This window comes from Buteo buteo, chromosome 4, assembly GCF_964188355.1.
Source record: "Buteo buteo chromosome 4, bButBut1.hap1.1, whole genome shotgun sequence".
Classification (NCBI taxonomy): Eukaryota; Metazoa; Chordata; class Aves; order Accipitriformes; family Accipitridae; genus Buteo; species Buteo buteo.
The window spans coordinates 22,096,226-22,115,758 of NC_134174.1; the positions used below are offsets into that span (position 1 = coordinate 22,096,226).

Consider the following 19,533-nt stretch of genomic DNA (forward strand, 5'->3'; position numbering starts at 1 on the left):
CATGAAATGCCTGCTCTGTGCTTTCATAGCAAGTTGAAACTATTCTTATGTGAAACGGGAAGTGAAATTCCCAACTGTCTCAACATGTCTGTACTTCATTTCTATGTGCCACATACTTCCAAAGCTCAGCCCAATCCTAAACTAACCCTGGCTAGAATATGTCTGTGAAGTAGAATATTTAAGAAAAGATGGGAAAACGTACCCTTACACCTGTTCTAATGAAACTGTATTTACATAATAAGCACGTGCTCTGACTGAACGGGTGTTTTAGCCATACTGCCATTGAACTGTGCGTGACCTGTCAGAGCAGAGAAGCAGGAAAAGGGACAATTTCAGAAAATAATCAGTAGGTATAATCAACCCTTGACGCGTCTTTCTTGAAAAAACAGTTCTCTTGACCAACAAAGTATTTGTATGTGTCAGCTTAGTAACTTGAAGCGTCAACAAATGCCGCTTGTGCTTAAACAGGTGGTGCGACGTGGATTTTTCAGGTTTGCGTGGGTGAAACATTAACTGTTCTCCAGCAGAGGAGGAAAGGTCCACTGGAAGAAAGCGATCGGACAGCACGGCAGCCGTAAGCAGCAGGACCGCACCGAGGAAGTCGCGGGTCAGTTCGGGGCTGACGTAGTTTTGGAGTTTGGTTTCCCTGCCTCTTCCGTCGCCATTAGACCCACGACCGCGGCCCGTTTCCACACGGACCCCCCCGCGGCCCCACGCCTACGGACGCTCTCTCCCCCCTGACGGCTCTACCCGTTTCCACACCGCTCGCCGCGGTCGGGCACCCGCTGCCGGCGCCCCCGCACGCTCCCCGCTCCGCCGAGCCTCTCGCCGCCCCGGGGCTCCCCGCAGAGATACCAGCAAGCCCCGGGAGGCCCCTCTCCCGGCACAGACCCGAGCGGCCCCTACGAGGCGGCACCGAAACCGGGCCGCCGCACCTCCCGGCCCGCCGCACCTCCCGGCCCGGAACGCGGGGCGGAGGGCGGCCACGCCGGGGAGGGAGGCGGGCGGGCGGGCTGCCGCGGCTGCCGGGCCCCGCGGCCCGTGCGCCCGCCCGTGCGCCCTGGGAGCTGTAGTCCGCCGCCGCCCGCCGCCGCTGGCCGCCGCGGGGACCCGGAAGCGGCGGGGGACTACAAGGCCCAGGCTGCCCGGCGGCGCCGGCCCCGCCCCCCTGTATGAATGACTAATGCAGCATGTTGTCCGGCTAGCGTGCCCCTGCCGCCGGAGACCCGCGGCGCCGCCGACGCCTCCTCCCGCAGCGCCCCGGCTCAGCGCCGGGACCCGCCGACCGCGCCGCCGAGCACGGCAAGTGAGCGGGGCGGGAGGGGAGCGGGGGCGGCCGCGGTGCCCGCTTCCTGCCGGGCCGGGGGGCGGCGGCGGCGGTGGTGCCATGTTGGGGCCGAGCCCCGGCGCGGGCGGGCGGGCGTGTGTGAGCGGGAGCGGGAGCGGGGGGGTTGTCGCGCTTCTCCCCGTGCCCGGTACCCCGCGGGAGGGGCGCCGCCGCCTCCCCTCGCCGCCTGCCGCCTCACACGCGCCGTACCCGGCCCTGCCCTTCCAGGTGGCCGGCCCGGAGGTACCGCCGGGCAGCGCCCCGCTCGGGCGGGAGGGCGGCCCGGGCGCGGGGCGAGGCGGCCCCCTCCCCGCCGCTGAAAGCGCTCCCCGGGCCTCGGCGCCCGCGGCGGGCGGGCCGAGAACACCGCGGACGCCGCCTCAGCGCCGGCGAGCGGCCGGGGCCGGTCCGGCGCTGCCCCGCCGGTGACCCTGCGGGCGGCGGGGGCTGAGGGGGCCCTCTCCGGGCGGGGGCCGCCTCCCGCCGGGCGGGCGAGCTCCTCCTCGGCCTGGCAGCGGGGAACCTGAGGCGTAAATCCCCGCTGCGGAGGGGAGGAGGAGGCCGGGGGGGTGGGGGGCCGCTGGCCGTCCCCTCCCCGCCGGAGCCCTGCAAGGGGGCCCGCCCTGCCGGCCAGCGAACTGCAAGAGGGCAGGCGGCCTGGGGAGAGGCGTCCCTTGGGGCCGCCCGTAAGGTCCCGGCCCCGCGTCTGGTTGCAGCAGCGGCGGCGGCACCTTTCCACGCGCTCCGTTATGGCCGTTTCCTGGCCTGGGGCTTCGTGGAGGTGGCAGCGGGGCGCGGGCAGAGCGCTCCGGGCTCTTCACGTTTTCCAGGGGTTTCGGGGTAAGAGGGTGGGATTCGTGTGTGGTTTGGGTTGCGACAGTGAGCTGGAGAAGGGAAAAGCAGAGACTCGCAGTTTTTCTCCTTTCTTTTTTTGGTCTCGGAACAGTTGCGACTTTTTCAGACTGTCTGCGTTGTTCATCGCGTGCAACAAACCACGAAATCAGGATTTCGGATTCGCCTCTGAAAACAGTTCTAATTGACCCAGGTCTGGAGAATAACTCGTGTCCCAGGCATAGCCTGTGCTTTTCTCTTGAGGAAAATACATGTACCAGTGATCCTGTACGCAGGTATCCGTACAACGAAAGTGTTTATTTTTGGCTAGCTCTCAGGAAGAAAGAGAATGTTTTTGTTCGGTAAAACTTGCAGAAAGTTGCAACTGCTGAGTGGCTGCTGCTGGGTTGGAAAAGTGAGAGGATGGGCTCTTAAAAGTTAGATGCTACTTTGCATGTGTGGTGGTGTCAGTAGTAGTCCCAAGAAATATCAAAGGTGCCTGGAATGGCCTCGCCGCTCCATTTTGTAGAGGTGCATATCGGTGCACCTGCTGTTCAGCTCGTTAATGCACGTATTCCTTCTTGGAAAGCTAAGAATAAAGCAAAAACAAAATTTAAAACAAAACAGATTTCAGGGCTTTCCCTGCTGTATTTTAGCAGTAGGGGAAAAAACATGCATACATTTAATTATCCTAAGCTCAGTGAGTTTATTAATTGAAAATACTGGGTTATGGCTGTGGCATGGGTTTGTGCCCTGCTCTTTGTGGCTTTTGGTAGACTTTCAAGTTTCGGTTACTTGAGTTGCTGATTATAAATTTGTCAGCCATCGCAGTGTCTGGCACTCTTGGGTGTTAACTGTAGACTCAGATACAGTTTAATTCAGTGCTAGGAGAGTTATATGTGTTTTTCAGTGCATTCTTTCTTCCATATGGTAAATATGATGAAACATTGCTGCTGCCGCCACCACAGCTGTGAATAAAACACAGTGGTATTGGCATCTTACTTGTGGGAGAGTCATCCAATTGCCTTTTTTTTTTTTTAAATAGTACTTTTCAGAAAGCATCTTCTTTTTCCTTATTTGCTACTCAGAAAAAAGTGAAGAAAGAGATTTGGGGCAGTCTTAGAAAATGAAAAAATGAGAGCAGGCCAGAGATATGTGTGCTCCAGATTTAATGGGAGTGGTGTGTAAGTACAGTTGTCTGAAGTGATACTGCAGCATGCGCTTTGCCAGCTAGTGCCAGTAGGAAGGAGGGATTCTGCAGCTCTCCTTGTCTTGTCAGGGAAAGTCCACGCTGGTTAGCAGCACCAGTTGTCCGTCATAGACGATTTAGTACTAGGTCTCGCCAATATATTCTGTTGGTAATGGTTGTTACTAGATAGGTATTTGCAAATAGGTTTCCAATGTGAATCGTTTCTGAGGGCAAACCTTCAATTATTGAAGGTTTTTGTAAAGGGCCACTCAAATTTGAGATGCTGTGAACATGTTAGTTAATACTGTGGTTCTGCATTTGAACTTATGAACTCTACAAATAGTGAATTTTTTTCCTGCCTGCAAAATGGCTTGGGGTCACAGAACTTTGATATTAACTGCAGTTTATAGATTTGTATGAAAACATGCATGCACTTGGTGACAAGCTCTCTTCCTTTCCACTTCTTTTTGTAAAAAAAAAAAAAAAAGAAAAAAGGGGGGGGCTGTTTTTTCCTCCTGCCTCCTTCCCCCCTGCCCCACCTTTAGTTGACATGCTGTGCAGTTTGGCTGAAATCATGGAGTGAAGCAGGGACTTAGCATGTTCATGTACAAGAATTTAAGTGTCCTGATGACACCACATATCAAGCTGCAGGGGAGGCTACACTGGCGCTCCAGGAGTTCATGTTTTCCAGTGGTTGAGCCCTGCAGGCTGTCTGCAAAATAACCTTGTACGGGCAGTGTAATGTCGCACACATGTGTGGAGAGGTCTGTGTCTCTGTGCAGGAAGGGTGTGCACGCTTGCGAGAGGGAGCGAGAGCCTGCACCACAGCTGCACAGCAACACCAGCGCTGATGAAGTTGAAAAAAAAGTCTCCAGTCACCTGTGCAGTACATCTGGAGATCCTGATCTTACCTTGGTAGGACTTGTGTTGCACAACTGGGAGCCTTCCTTCAGAAGGACCATAAGACAGCTAGTTACAGAGTAACTGGTAAAGGCCCCTGTGGGTGAGGAACCAGAATCAGGAATTGCTGAGGGGTTTTCTCATTTCTTTGGAGGGCAGCAGATAGGAATGGAAATAGAGATAATCTTTTGAGGGAAGATATTTTTTAACTACTGAGCTTGTCAGGCACAGGGTGCTTTACACATTGAATGAACGGTGCAGCAGTGGGATGGAGTTGCGAGCAAGCAGACTTTCCTGCTTAGTGTGAGTGTGTCTGTAGTACTGAAGAGTTAGTGCTAACATGTGGGGCTACTGTGTCTGCAGGGCAGCAGGCTGGAATTAGCCTGCTTGCTTTCCTGGAGCTTTGTCTCTCTTAGGTCTGTCTTGAAACCTGACCCTCTTTCTTCAGTTCCCTGCCACTGTAGAGCTGTGTGTCTTTGCTTGTTGCCAGCACGTGGGCCGTGTCATGTAACAATGTTTTCAGCTTTTGTGGTCACCTAATGATTTTGAAAAAGAGTAGATCAGCTTGTTCCCAGCTACTGTTTGGACACTAGAATGGAAGGGGCAGGCAGAGGAGCACTGATAAATAATGTGTTTGGTTGTTTGGCAAGACTTTTTTGTTCTACAAAATCCCAATTTTACCATCGTAAGGATTGCATTTAAAAGTCTTCATAACAAAATGAATGAATCTGTCTGCCAGTACTCTTGAAACGCAGCTTCTGTGTATCTCGGCAGACAGCCATTGACATGTGGAATAAATGTGTATGTGGAGTTTAAGAAGACTTCTGCAACACTTTTGTGGACCGCAGTCAAATATCTTCCAAGCCACTAGTTAGTTGTCTATGGCAGAACTTCTCTACCCATCTCCTTTGCTGGCTGCTTTTAGGTAATGAACAGAGAGTGGAAAATTTGCTTCTTGTAGAACTCCATAGAAACTGTGCATGCAGCAGCTGTGCTCTTTTGCTGTTGCTCTTGCTTGGGAGTGTTTTGCAGAGGGTTCCCCAGAATTAGAAGTATCACTTGGTTCATAGTTTTGAATGGCCTGGAGGGAGATGTGCTGAGTGGATGTCTTCCCCCCAATCTGCTGATTGCAGGAGAGTCTAATAAAATCATTTTTGTTCCAAATCTTCCCTGAATTCACATGATTCATGTGCAGTAAGATAGGAAAGTGTCTTGGGTAGGTGTGTAAGTTCTTAGTGTGAGTTTCTGAGTGGCTGGCCAGACTTGGGCCATGCCACTTTGGTCGTTTCGTCCCATGTTTCTAAATTTAGCAACCTCTTTACAGCCTCTTAAAACAGTAGGGATTTGGCCTGTTGTTTCTTCTGAATTCTGCTCTGCATTAGCATCCTGATTCACCTCGTACTTGCTCATTTTGCCTGGTAGCCCCAGTCAATGTAATAGCAATGATTTCTAAAAAACAAAACATATATGAGAATGCCTTCTTGTCTTCCACTGATAAAGATAAAAGATAAACACGTTTTCAGTGCATCAGTGTCCCAGGCCAGATATTCTCATGTTCCAACACCTCCTTTCAAATAAAATTAATTTAGTTGTCTGTGACTTAGCTTCCAAAGTATGCAAAAGGATGTTGGCTCCACTGTGCAGTTACCTGAGTTTAGGCTGCATATATCAGTTCATGTTGCAGGAGCATCTCATTGATGTTCAGAGGGTAAAAATCTGTGTTTTGAAATTTATGAACAACTGAGTCATGAGAAACCAGAGCCACAATCTACAACCATCTGTGATCGCAGAACCAGTTGCTCAGTTAAGTTTCAAAGGCGTGGGTTGTGTCAAAGAGGTATGTGCAATATGTAGAGTGGGTCACCTTGGTGATGGTTTTGAAATACGTTCAAATTTCTGAATTTGTGGCTGTTGCAATAATTGGCAGTCGGGTTTCAGCTGATGCATCCTTCTGAGTATGAGCAGTCTATCAACAGAGAAGAGACGCCATTTGGAGCTGATGATTGTTTTGTAAACATTTGTAAGATTTCTGTACATAAGCATGGAAAAAGCCTCATCAATCTTAAATACTTTGCTTCCTTTGCAGAGGACAGTGCTGACACGTAAGTGGGTAACTTTTGATTTGGTTTCGCCGCCTTAGGTTAAATGTTAGGCATGGAAGATGCTTTGTTATGTATTCCAGACAGCAAGTAATGAGTGCAGTGGTTTGTCAGTGGGAGAAAAGTTGTGTCTGTGTCTTCTGAAGTATTGAATTGCCTCTTTTGTTTACATAAAGTGGTCCTTTTAATGGGTAGCAGCATTCAAATGGGATGTACTTATGCAGTGCGTAAGAGGAATCTGAAGTGCACAGGCGCTACCAGCTAAAGCAAGTATCTGTTGCTAGTGAAACTGCAGGTTTAGCGGGGAAAAGGAACACGGCACACTTAGTGCATGTAGATGTAATTAAATTTTTTATTGCTGCATCTCATGCTGAGCGGACGAAGGCTGAATTCTGGCCAGGGATACTGGTGTTAGAGGGCTGGGTCAGGAGGCTGTTCATGAAATAGTAATTTGTCTGTGCCTGTGACTTCTGTTCAGCACAGGTCAGTTCTGGCTCAGTTGCAGTGTGACCTGTGTGAGGTGTATATTCTCACTGGAGAACCCCCACTTTATTGCTCAACAACTTGCTCTTGAATCGAATTCAGTCCTTAGCCTACCTCTCCTCTTTCCCACAGTAACTCTAGAGGAACAAGGATGAGCGATGTTGGCCTGTTACTGTGAGGAAGTGCTGTCCCAGGGGGGCATGGGGGGATCTTCTTCTGAAGGGCCAATGATTAAAAACAAAGGAAAGTTCAGATTGCAAAATTGAAATGCTTTGAAGGCTCAAGCAGTCTCTTAACTGTTTAGATACCAGAGGTCAGGTTTGTAGATGTATTTAAGTATTCATATGCCTCTGTTCCTTATTTGTGAAACAGGGAAGTGCATACAATGCCATCTCAGAGGCTGCAGGATTAATACTCCAAGTACTGAGAGATGTGGATACCTTCTGCAATGCTCGTGAATATTGTAACTATCGAAAGCATTACTACATGTATTTAGACTCGTTGGGGGGGGAAATCAAACATAAAAGTTGTTGACTTTCCCTTTCAATGAAAGGTGAAACAAGTTGTGGTAGTTTTGTGGCTCCTACTTTATTACTAGTTATTCTGATGTACGTGCAGCACATAGAAAATGCAGAGCAATTATAAGATACAGAGAACTTTATTTTCCTCTTGCAATGTCAACATGTTGAGAAAAGCAAATGCTGCTTCTGAATTTCTGTATAGCTCAGAAGGAAGAAAACATTCAATAAAAGTCTTTTTAAAGCGTAGCTGACTAGGTTGTTTTGTAGGTAGGAGCATGAGAGTTTTTTAAAAAGCTTTTTTTATTGATTCAGTTGAATCACTGTTTGAAGGAAGCAAATTTAGACAAGACAATAAAGGAAGAAATTCAGTCCTACTGTAGGAGGATACCTTAATGAACTGCATGTCCATTTTGTGTTGTGCTTGAATTTTCTCACTGAACCACCTAGTTGAAATAAAACGAGAAAGGGCATTCGTTCTTTTAACAGTAGCTCATGTTTTAGTGCCTGTAACTTGCCTTGCTAGAACCCCAGACTTGTGAGTGTACCTCTTGTCTCTTCAAGACTGTGAGCTAAGAGAGTTTCAGGTGCCTAAATATGGCAGCTAGAACTGAAACACTTTGGTCAGCTAAGGATACCCATTATGAAAAATGAGCCAGTAAGTAGTTCATGAGCAGATTTCACGCAAAGAGGAAGCTCTGCTGAAGCTGTTTTACATTAGGAAAGCTGGAGGACTGATGTAAAATAGCATGGCAGGGAGGTCTTTCTCACTCTGCTTTTGTCAGCCACTGTGCAGGATAAGCATTGCTAGAAGTTGTACTTACCTGTGTGTTCCTTTCTGAACTTGTGTTGGGAGGAAGAGGGTAATACCCAAAGTGTAGGGGGAAAAATATAGCTCCTTTTCCACAGTGCTGTTGTCAGTGTGAATGGCTGTCCTGCGTGTGCTGTCAGGGGAATGAGACCTTGAAAGGAAATAGCTGCCTATCAGTAGGATGAGTAATGGCTAAATTTTAGGCTTGCAGTTCATTAGGTGGTCTCAAAAATTCCTGTTTGGTTGCCTAGGTATCTTAAGAGTTGGGGAAAGGGCTTCATTTGTTCATACGTGTATACATAAAGAACAATTTTTAATCGCTCAGTGAATGGCAGGCCCCCTAGGACTAGCAAAGATTAAACAAGCACAAGACTTCCACTTGCCAGGGAAAAAAGGTGATTGAATTGGGGATTGAATGAGGGATTCAGTCATCAGGGAGTCCTTTCAAGAAAACTCCAGAGGCAAAACCCAATCTTGCTGGATCATAAGGAGCCAGATCAGACGACTCCTTGTTGCTTTTGGCTCCAGGAATTTTCTTGGTGGCACTCTTGACAGGAGGGATGAATCCCAGGTTAAGACAGTCTTCTGACAGATAAGAGAACAGAAATACTTTCTAATCTGATCTTTGAGTGCCTAGAAGCTGCATCTCCCAATTGAATGTCTGAAAGAAATGCGCTGTCGTGTCTGAGATTTTCAGTATGTGATTTATCTTGTGAGGGCCTCTTACAGGCCTTTGAAGTAGCTGGAGGAGAGGGATTTGATTGGTTTCACATGTTCGTGCCAAATCCCATGGTAAGTAGAAGAACTTGAGGTTATGAGATGTTGTGTTATACATATTATGGAACACAATAAATAATTGTCTGAACAGCTTCTTTTGTCTGTGGCTTTATGACTTGGGGTCGAATTTCCTTCTGTTCCCTGGCAGGTTCTGCCGACCTCCTCTCTTTCACAAGTACGCGCACCACCCCATGTAATCTTCAGTAATCTTTTTTTCCTGGAGGAGCAGTGCTGTGCATTGCACCTCTGAATGACTGTGAGACTCTTATCTCCCTGCCAAGTTTGTTTAAAATTCACCTGTGGGTTAGCAAGCACTGACAAGTAAGCTCCGCCTTGTTACCTAGTCTCATTTCTTCAGGAAGCTGAACTTTATTTAAAAAAAAAACCTGCAAGGTTGAAAAATCAAGCTCTAAGAAATTTGGAAATGCTTGGATTTAAGTTGCCCAGATGCTTGCCAGGATTTGATCTGAATCAGCACCTTTTCTTGCTGTTGGACATGGCGGAAGCAAATGTGTACAGATTCACATGTTTCACTTCCTTATCTGTGTAACAGCAAGGTATGTTCAGTCCTCTCAGAGGTTTCAGGATTAGTATTTTAAGTATTGTGGGATGTGGGTATCTTCTGTGAATACACAGATGTAAGGGATGGTGACTTTTCTATGTGGATGAGCAAGGTCAGCCTGGAGTCCAAGGTAGTTGACTAGTTCCCAGAATATATGTACTTTCTCCTGTGTTGTTGATGAGGACGCTGGCTAGCTGAGTAGCCAGCCTTGTCTGTATTCTGGTGTTGACATGTTTTGTGCCTGTTGTCACTCATGCTAAGCAAGAGCTTGAACACACTCAGATTTTCACAGCAGTTGTTCAGTTTTAGTTTGCTGTTGACAACCAGTTGTAAGAATTTTCTTTATGTTGACTGAATAACCAGAATTCCTGGGCATATTCTAAGGAAAAAAAATAAATATCCAGAAACAGGTCTTCTACGTGGAAAATTTTACCTCCAGTGGATCTTGAGCAGAACTAAGCACCTGAGAACAAGATCTCCTAGAAGAAAGCAGTGGCAGACTTGCCTGTCAGTGTGGCTGCCCAGTCTCTCATCTGACCATCATCGTATTTTGCAGTGGGTTCCCTGCAGAGGCTGGAACGCTGCTATGGTGGAGCTGGGAACCACACTAAACGAACAGCTTTGCTTTCTCCAAAGGTTGTGCAGGTCAGATAAAAAGCAGTGATAGCTAGCATGAGTAAACTTCAGTGAAGATCTCTCTCTTTCTAATATCAGATGCATCATTTACCTGGTGGTGGGAATGGGATGAGTTTTTCTAAAATGTCAATTGATGGAAAAAAATCACTCTGTGCTTCTGTATAGAAGTCTGTTCTTTTAACTGAAACGTGCAGTTTACTTTTTTTTTAAGAGCTCTCCCATAGATAAGAGACATTTTCAAACCCTGGCAGGCCTTCAGCCAGACTTAGAACTTCAGTTTGTATTTAGGGCCAGCTGATTCACTGGCAGAAAACCACTGTGATATTTTGCACATAAACCAGTTGAGAACCAAGCCCAACGCTGAGTATCAGAGTATTGATACACATCCCTAACTGATGTTGTAGCTGGACAAATATTTTCTAGGAGGACAGTGTTGGTTTCAGCATCTCCATTCCATACTGTCCCTTCAGTTTTGCTGCTGCAGTTGTTCCAGCAGCTGTTTGGTCATCTGAGCTTAAAATGCCTTTGCAGGGTGGGTGGAAAAAAGCTGGGTTTTTAACCTGAATCTACTCTCTGGTCTGGTTTACTGCACAAATCTACAAGTAGCTAAACCAGTCTAATAGAGACAGGACAGGATAAAAACAGGCTCTGGGTTCGCTTAAGCCCACAACACTACCAGACAGCTCTGGTTGGGCTGTCCGATGTGCGGTGTCAGTGGGCTGGTGGGTACCCATCCAGGTTGCGGGTCTTGGGGCAAGGGTTTCCTTCTGCTGTGCTTATTTAGAGCTGTCCATACCACATGTACATCGTGGAAACACTGAAGTAGAAAAGAGCAGTTCGGCTTCACTTGCTCTTTCAGCTTACTCTGACACCCAAGTTTCCTTGACTCCTTGGAAAGGGGGAAGGCATGGTCCTGGTTTTAAACTTGTATTATGCACTGTAGCAAAACCAATGGAGTACCTATGTTGCCTGTGCAGACTTCTCTCATGTTTTTGAATAAATAGTTTGTTACTGAACCTCTTGGACTGTTGCAGTGTGTAGTTTTTGTTTTAATAAGGTATTTGCCTTGCAGCTCGGGAGTTGTGTCTGTAGCTGTTGCCTGCTTGGGGCACAGGGCTCTGTTGGATTTTTGTGGGGATTTTGCTCAAGGCAGCATGCAGAAGCCAGGCTCTTGGTCATGCTGCATTTTTCTTGCCCAGCCTGCAGCTGTGACCCGTGGTTTGCTGGCTGACCACTAGCAGTGGACAACGCGGAGGTGTGAATTGCTGAAGTCCCTCCGTACGTGTGTGGAGGGAGGTGTGCCAGCTGTCTGAATTACACTTGCATGTTTCACGCTGCCTGGCGAATGCTCTTGTTCTAGAAATGTGTTTTAAGCAAAGCTATAAAGCGAACCAACTCACTTGAAAACAAAGGCTGGAAACCAGGATGCAGAGTGCTAATCAGGCTGAAGGAGACTGTTGCATTTGGAGAAGGGCCGGGGCAGGGGGGCTTTTGTCATCACATTTGTGTGCTGGAATATGCTGTCATCCAGGCGCCAGCTAGCTGCTTTCTCCAGCCTCACCTGGGCGCAGGGCAGGAGCCTAACTTGTCTGTCCGGTCCTCAGAGCGGGGCTGTAAACGTGTTTTATGAATAAGTTGGTCAGGACTGCTCTCCAGCCTAATAATAATAAAATAAAACACTGTTCACATGCGCTGTGAAACAGGTCAGAGGGAGGTAACCCAAAATGCTGTAGTGAAGAAGCAGCACTTCCCTAGCATGCTTCAATTTTAGTGGGCTAGCAGTGAGAATAAGCAGAAGGAGCACTAGTCAGGTGTTCAGTGTCTTGTGCAGTCCCCTTTGAGTACCATCGAAGTCAAATCATAGCACTCTGCCAGCTTCAGGGAGAACTTTTGGACTTGAACAATATGGATGGAAGAAGGAATCTTAAACCTAAGACATGGCATCCATTCACTTATGGGTTTGAAAACCCAATTCCCAGGGTTTTTCACACAGGTGTGATACTGATGTTCTGACCCTAGCATATTTGTAAATACATACATGATGCAGATCAGATAACAATGTGTGTGGCACTGTAGTTGAACGTTAAGACTGTGACTGCTCTCCTATTCCTTGTAGTGCTGAAGTCTTAGAAATATAGATGATTCCTAAAATTTGCCTAAAAACTGTCTTGGTGTAGTTTGTTTGGACAAGACAGAACTACTGATGTAGCTGAGCAAGGTTTTTGCTATTGCTGAAACCTTTTTGACTGCCATCCTGTATCTTCAATTACTTATGAGTGATCTGGAGGAAAAAGGCATTTTTGCAGAATCTAAGACAGCAAAAAAAGCAAATTCTGAGTTCCCATAAAATCTGCCCTTGTTTATCAAGATATTCTCAGTGTGTGTGAGAACAGGACTATGCTCTGGATTTAGATCCAACTCAAGAACTGGATTGAAACAGGCTAGTTTTACCCTACTGGTTGGAAGTAGGGGTTGTGGTGGTGTTGGGTTTTGGGTTTGGGTTGGTTTTTTTTTTAACAGCAGCGGAGTTGAGGAGGAGGCATTTGCGCATCTTCAGTTTGTTGCTTTTATTACTTCGACTTTTATTAGAGTTTGTAGAGACACCTCTGCCTTTTTTTTTTTTTCCCCTTACAGTTCTTAAATACTCAGGGTTATAGCATTAATTTTTAATTCTCTTCCATTCCTTTTAGTTCTTGCAGTTCTTGTGTGGTTGGTGAAAATAAGCCTGCGCTGCAGGGATGCAAGAGGAGCAACAGCCTGAGGTAGGGCTTGGAGCTGAAGATTTTTTTTCTTAGTAGAATTGCAGGGAAGGTCAAGACTCTGAATCAGCCAGGTTCTTCCACTCATCCTCAGGGAAGGTCTGCAAAGTCAAGAGGGTCAAGACTACCAGTGTGAGACCCCTTTTAAATGGGAAGGGTGGGGGCTGAGTGCTATTTTTTTGCCACATTTAGGTTCTTTTCAGAGTCCTTTTCCATCCAATTGCAAAAGCTGAAAAGGGTCTTTTTTATTAATTTACTTGCAAGTGAGGAATTGCAGAAAAAAGCCTAACCTATGAGCTTAAACCTTTAGGAGGAAAAAATGTGAGCAGAATACACAAATTGATTGTATACGAATGATCTCACTGTACAGAGGTTAAGTACCTTGCCAAATTAAACTGGGGTATTTTTTTCTACCCTTTCTGTTCCTTTTCTTCTCCTTTCATATCTATGTATCTCAAAACCCTTTTCTGGTCTAACAGGTGAAGCTCAAGAAATTTTTTTCATATGAGATATAAGAATGTTGGTTCTTGTGTCCTGTTAGTTAATTAAAAAAAACCCAAAAAACACAAAAAACTGAATGGCAGACTCTTAATGTGGTGCTTAGTGCTCTTCCCACTGTAATGTTGTTATGATGACACATCCAGCATAAGTGACAGGATTAATTCCATATGTTACAGATGGATACATTTTTCCAAAATATTTTTGTGACTAGAGTTACGTATGCAAGCAGTAGAGTCAAGCCATATGTTGTGATCAAAAGCTGAGCTGGTGTTAAATTAGATTTGTGAATGTAATTGCAATTTGCGGTGTAACTGCAGTTTGCAGTTGTCAATGAACAGGCTTTTGTTTTGTAGTGAAAGGATGATATGTTGTTGTGAATGTTTTAAACTTTGCACTGTAAAGCTGTTGTACTTTTTGGTCTTATTCCATGAAATGTATGATAAATTTTGCCTTACCTTCAGTAGGGCCAAGGTAAGACACCCAGGATTTATTATCTGAAAATTGCTGTTTGGCATAATGGAATGCAAGAAGAAATTAATTACTCGTGTTGAAAGCTCTTAAAAATTGGATGTGCTTTGTACAGTCCTGTTTTAAATCTTACCAGGTTAAGTACAAAGTAAATAAACCAGTCATTCTAGCTAAAAGCTGACATCCTTCAGGAGAGCTTGGCTGCCTACTTGCTGACTCATTAATACTGTCTTTCATTTGGAAGGTACTTGAACCGTGATGGATTCACATCCTATCTCTAACTTTTTGACTTAATGTTGTTCAGGAATTCCAAATTCTCCCAGTAATCATCCTGATTCAACTTTGAATTAATATAGTTGCCTGAAGATAGTTTACAGTTGAGCTTTCCCTGATTCTCAAGTCTCTCTTTTCTGCGCTAACTCTGCCTCTCTGGCTTGGATGACATAGGCTGAATGACTGGGATTGTTTGAATTCTATGCACATGTTTTGAAACTTGCCTGTTAGTTAAAAATAAGTAACGGTTTTGTTGGCCAAAGACCTGCCTCATATACTTCTAGTGATAATATTTAAAAGTCAGTCTTTGGAAATCTTTTCAATTATTGTCTGATCCTTTAGAGAACAAAACTATGCAGATGCTTTGCATCCTTTTGATTTCTCTTGTATATAAAGTCAACATACACATAAACTTTGTAAGATTGGGTGTGCATATTGTGTAATTACCTAACACTTCAACAGAATAAAATACGTGAGCAGACTCTTCTTGAATGGATATGCGTATTCTTGTGAGTGCCAATTAACTTTGTCAGACTCCTGACAGACTAATGCTGACTGGTAGTTGAGTCAAATACTCCATCTTAAATATGGCAATGGTATTATAATAATCAGTGCACATTTTAGTTTCCAACATGGAAAACACTGTAGTAGTGTTAGAGATAAATTTGTTCTTTTTATTGTAGAATCAGATTTTTTTTAAACTCCATGTCAGATATAAATATTATCTTTTAAAATAGGCATTAAATAGTTTGGGTTTTATATGTTCTTTCTCATATTTATCCAGCTAGGAGAAAAACAGTTGTAAAACCACAGATGTTTTGAACTGTTGACACTGCTTAAATTATTTACTTGCTTGAATATCATATGTAGATTCAAATTGAACAAACTCACAAGGGGAAAGATGTATTAAAACATTTCATTATAACTTCCAGCCTCCTTTTGAATTTGTTTCATACAGGCTGCTGCAGATCCAATGTCCTCCTCTGATGCACCAGAAGATGGCCCAAAGGAAACGTCAAGTGTATCGCAGAATATCTGTATGTTTCTGGTTTGACTGGGGAGGGTGTATCATGTTGGAAGTATATTAAGCTAAACGCCTATGCCTTTTCCTTACCTAATAAGGATGTGGCTGTTAGCACAAAAGGGAGATGTGAATGAAGTCATATCTGACTTAATCTATTCATGATTTGTAGAAAGGCCTAGTTGTGTAAACCAAATTTGGAAAGAGCAATGTCATATAGATTGTCAGTTTGCTGCTCCCATGCTTTCAAAAGAAAGTAAATGGTTTTTGATTTAATAGATATACTCAGCTATTGTTTTAAGCTCGGTCGTTGCTTGCTAAGCCAGAGATGTGTAAGTATGTGTTTGTTTTGGCATTCTGGCATCTAGTGTTATGATGTTGAATCAGCTGTCCCAAGTGGAATAATTTGCCCATGCCGGCATGATAATGTTTTGATATGAAGGCCAAGCCTGCAGGATGTGGGGATAGAAGTATTCCAGCCAAAACTGTCTTCTGAAGCCCAGGAAAAGTACCAGTCCTTAAGCTTTTAGTGGTAAGGATCAGATAATAACAGACATTTCTTTCTCAGGAGGAGAAAACAAGGGCTTCTTAGGATTTGCTTTGCGTTTATTGATATACTGTTGAGATGTTAATGTATACAATGCTCATTTTGAACAATAGTATCATTCAGATTGTGCTTTCTGCCATATAATAGGCTCTGAACCACCTTAGGGCAAATTAGCCGGTAACAGCAACATTACTATAATGCTGAAGTTGCTGAATAATCCCTAAGGATCGCAGCTTTCAGAAAACAATCATGGGAGCAAACAGAGCCTTGACTAAAGCTATGGGAAAAACATTCAGACCTAAAGAAGCAGATTAATTTTTTATGTTGCTTTTTTCTCCAGATATAGAAGTTGGTTTAATAAAAACCATAGCTGTTTCTGAGAATTTTTTCGTTGATTATGTCCTTAAATGATAACATCTGGTACTATGCTGTTATAGCATGAAACCTTATTCAGTCCAGTTCTGAATATATGTATGAAGTGAAGGCTTCAAAAATTAGTAGAAATTAAATCCTTTAAGGGTTACCTAATACATAGAAACCACTTTCAACTGGGGGAATCTGAGCCATAAATGGCGTTAGGTTAGGAGAGTATTTGGGGAAGGTATTGTGCACACTTCCCCGTTTCTTATGTTCTTCCTTAGATACCTGCTTCTGACCATTGTGGGAGGCAGGATATTTGCTTAGGTAGATTTTGGTTGATCCACCATGGCTGCTTTTATGATCATGTGACTGAGAGTGCTACAAATGCAACAGCCCTGCCTCTTCTCCTTCCTTTTACAGTCATGTTTTCCCCACCCTCTCCTTAGCATCACCCTCTGTTTTGGCAGCAACGTGATGTGTTGCAATTAGTATGGTCTGATCTAAGACCATTTCCTTGGGTATTGACCATGAAGTGGTAGGCTGCTAAACTGCTAATTAAGAAGGATGTTGGAGGGTGGCTTTTGGTTTGGGTTTGGGTGGGGTTTTTTTTGACGTAAAATCTTGTGAGATAAGTATTTGTGGGACAGATCTGGGGCCAGAGCCGCACAGTTAAACCAGATTCATGAAACGAATTATGGTAGGAGGCTGTAATTTGTCTGCACCTTTAACATCCTGCCTGCAAACTGTTCACTAACTTTTTTTTTTCCCTGGGATTATGATCCTATTCCAGGCTTCTGGACCACTTGAGACCTCTGCTAACTTGTGCAGCAGCTTGCCAGAGAAAGAGAGTTGGTTGGAAACAAAACTCTGCTTTCCTTCTTGATGCGCTTTTTTTTTTTCCCTCTTAAGATGCGTTAACATCTTAAAGATGACTCATTCAAAGTTACTATATTTCCCATTGATGTAAAACTGAAGCTTCTCTATCTCAGTTAATGAGGCTTTCTGGCATTTTACAAGCAACTGTGATGGAACCGATAGATATTCCTATTTTCCATGGCAAGCTTGGCATAGATGGGCTAAACTCAAGTTGTACCATTTTGGTCTTAAATAGTTTGTTGTTGAAATTAGGGAAGAATGATTGGTTTCCTGACCTGAATACCTCTTAAGGTTTAATTTTCAGTTGTATACTTGATCCCTGGTGTGTTAATCAGAGAGAAGGTTAAGATTGGTACCGTAGGTATCCTATATGTACCATTATATGCAGGTGACTTTACCAGCATACTCACACCAGTGTACGTGTGTTGCTATTGTTTATACAGATAAAATCCCAAAAGGGAACGGTTTTGTTCTAGAATTAAAAAAATGCCTTTTTTTTTTTTTCCAATTTAGTGTATACCTTTTCTAAGTATTCTTTGCTTCTCTATCCACCTCACCTGCCACACAGCTTCTCTCTTTCCCTTACTGAACTGCGTGGACAACCTGTCCCAGTGTCCACAGGGTAGGAAACCTGGACTGAGACCCATGCTTGGAGGCAGCCTCTCCAGTGGTGGCACTTTCAATGATGTAGCCTCAGAATTGAATGTAAGATTACAGTGGTAAATCAATGGCCTTTTAGCTCTGCTCTGCTGTTTAGTGGTGACATTTTTGTTTTCTGTTTTACTTACCTGCATTTTATAGTCATGTGTGTTTTTCTATTTTTCTTTACATTTATAGCTGATGCAGATGCATTTAAAATTCTCCTGGAGATGAAGATGAAGAAGAGGCAGAAAAAGCCTACTTTACCAAGCACTGTGACTGAGCTTGACACTGAGGATGGTTCTAAAGTATATGTGGTTGGAACAGCCCACTTCAGTGACAGCAGCAAAAAGGATGTAGTGAAGGTAAATTACTAAGTGGGAGACCTTCAGCAACATGTTTATAATGTTGTCAGCTTAGCATTAAATAGAATGAAGTCCAGTTCTCTGACTTGCTTAACCTCCAGACTCTGTTTTTTCTTGTTAGCTGTTGGAGGGCTAACAGCGCTGTGGGATGAACTAAGAGGCAGACATATTATCTTAATTTTTTGATGCAGTGCATTGCTCTCCCATCTCAAATATTTTTACTTGTCCTTAGAAAAACAAATGCAGATACAGTGCCAGTATTAAAAGTAGAAGTCCCCCTAGTGAAGCTTATGTTGCCTGTCATGATACAGCATCATGTCACACCAGTAGTGCATACAGTGGTGGTTGCATATTCACTGTGATGGGGATGTGCTGAGAAGGTGCAAAGCCTAGAACAGAAACTGCAGTTTACAGCTTCTCTGTGCCCAGGGTGTATAATACTGAGCTGTAAAACCATGCTGCCCCAAACTTGGATTCCATTCTCAAGATGCAGATAGGTCTGAAGCTCTAGTGAAAGTAGGAGCTGTTTCATACTGTGCCTCATGCAGAGTCTGCAGTTTAGAGTGGCTTTATTCTCCAGGAGCTAGAGGGGGAGGAATGTTGTGCCAGAATCATCAACCCTGGTTCTTCGAAAGCTTATTCTAACGCAGATTGCAAATGAAACGCAGAGAATGAAAAGTTTAACATCAAGTTTTTCTCGCCCCCCCGCCCCCCCCCCCCCCCCCCCCCCCCCCCCCCCCCCCGCTCCTCAGCACAATGTGTTCTCCATCTTTCTGTCCCAAAGCATCCAGTAACTAAAGCATTTCACTGTCATCTTCCTTAATGTTTTTCTCCATACGTAGCTATTTGGAGAAGTCTTATTTACTCTTTCACTGTTCTTTTAATTGAAAATGGTTGTTGGAATGTGCTTTTAAGTCCCTTTTCTCATGAGAGTTTATTTATATTGGCTGCATTTCTGTTTAATCCTTCTTAAACTGGTGTAAATAAATTCATCTTTTTCAGACAATACAAGAAGTACAGCCTGATGTAGTTGTGGTGGAACTATGCCAGTACAGAGTTTCTATGTTAAAGATGGATGAAAAGACATTACTAAAAGAAGCCAAAGAAATAAATCTGGAAAAACTTCAACAAGCTATAAAGCAGGTATGATTCCCACAGGGAGAATTAAAGGTCTGTGTTAAGAGCAGTTCATCAAGTTGCAACCAAAACCAGTGTTCCCACCAGCTGGGAACTAATAGTGTTCACCTAGGTGAGAGTACTTTTACAGTGGCAAAGCTAGGTTTGGGGTTGGGGGTTTTTTTGGTTTTTTGTTTTTTGTTTTTTTTTTTTCAGCTGGAGTATTGAGGGCTTCTGTTCCACAATGGGCAGTTGATGACCTTGGCAGGAATCCTCCCGGGTTTAACAGTTGCTCCATTTGCAGGACACAAGTCTAACTTTGTAATTGTAATGCTCTGCTAATATACTTAAATATGATTATTATTTCTGCAATCTGCATCTGTATCACAGCTATTAAGGGAGCACTTAGTTTTGGTATTGTCTGTCATGATCTGTTTAGTTGCATTCCTTCTTCATCCTAGTGTCTCGCTCTTTT

The 19,533-nt window shown here is 44.4% G+C and overlaps 1 protein-coding gene across 6 annotated transcripts in view; it reads left to right on the forward strand.

The window, feature by feature from the left end:
• Window positions 1-462: 462 nt before the first annotated feature.
• TRABD (TraB domain containing) overlaps window positions 463-19,533 on the forward strand; it is a 39,329-nt gene continuing 20,258 nt past the window's right edge. For 2 of the 6 annotated variants that reach the window (XM_075024944.1, XM_075024948.1), the window contains exons 1-5: window positions 1,178-1,302; window positions 12,824-12,895; window positions 15,093-15,171; window positions 17,776-17,942; window positions 18,945-19,085. In XM_075024944.1, coding sequence (XP_074881045.1) covers window positions 12,872-12,895; window positions 15,093-15,171; window positions 17,776-17,942; window positions 18,945-19,085 — 411 coding nt within the window. In that variant the 5' untranslated portion in view covers window positions 1,178-1,302; window positions 12,824-12,871. Of the gene's footprint in view, window positions 608-1,177; window positions 1,303-2,201; window positions 2,455-9,365; window positions 9,493-12,823; window positions 12,896-15,092; window positions 15,172-15,571; window positions 15,688-17,775; window positions 17,943-18,944; window positions 19,086-19,533 lie in introns of those variants that run through there. The other 4 variants (XM_075024945.1, XM_075024946.1, XM_075024947.1 and 1 more) reach the window with 4 other exon arrangements.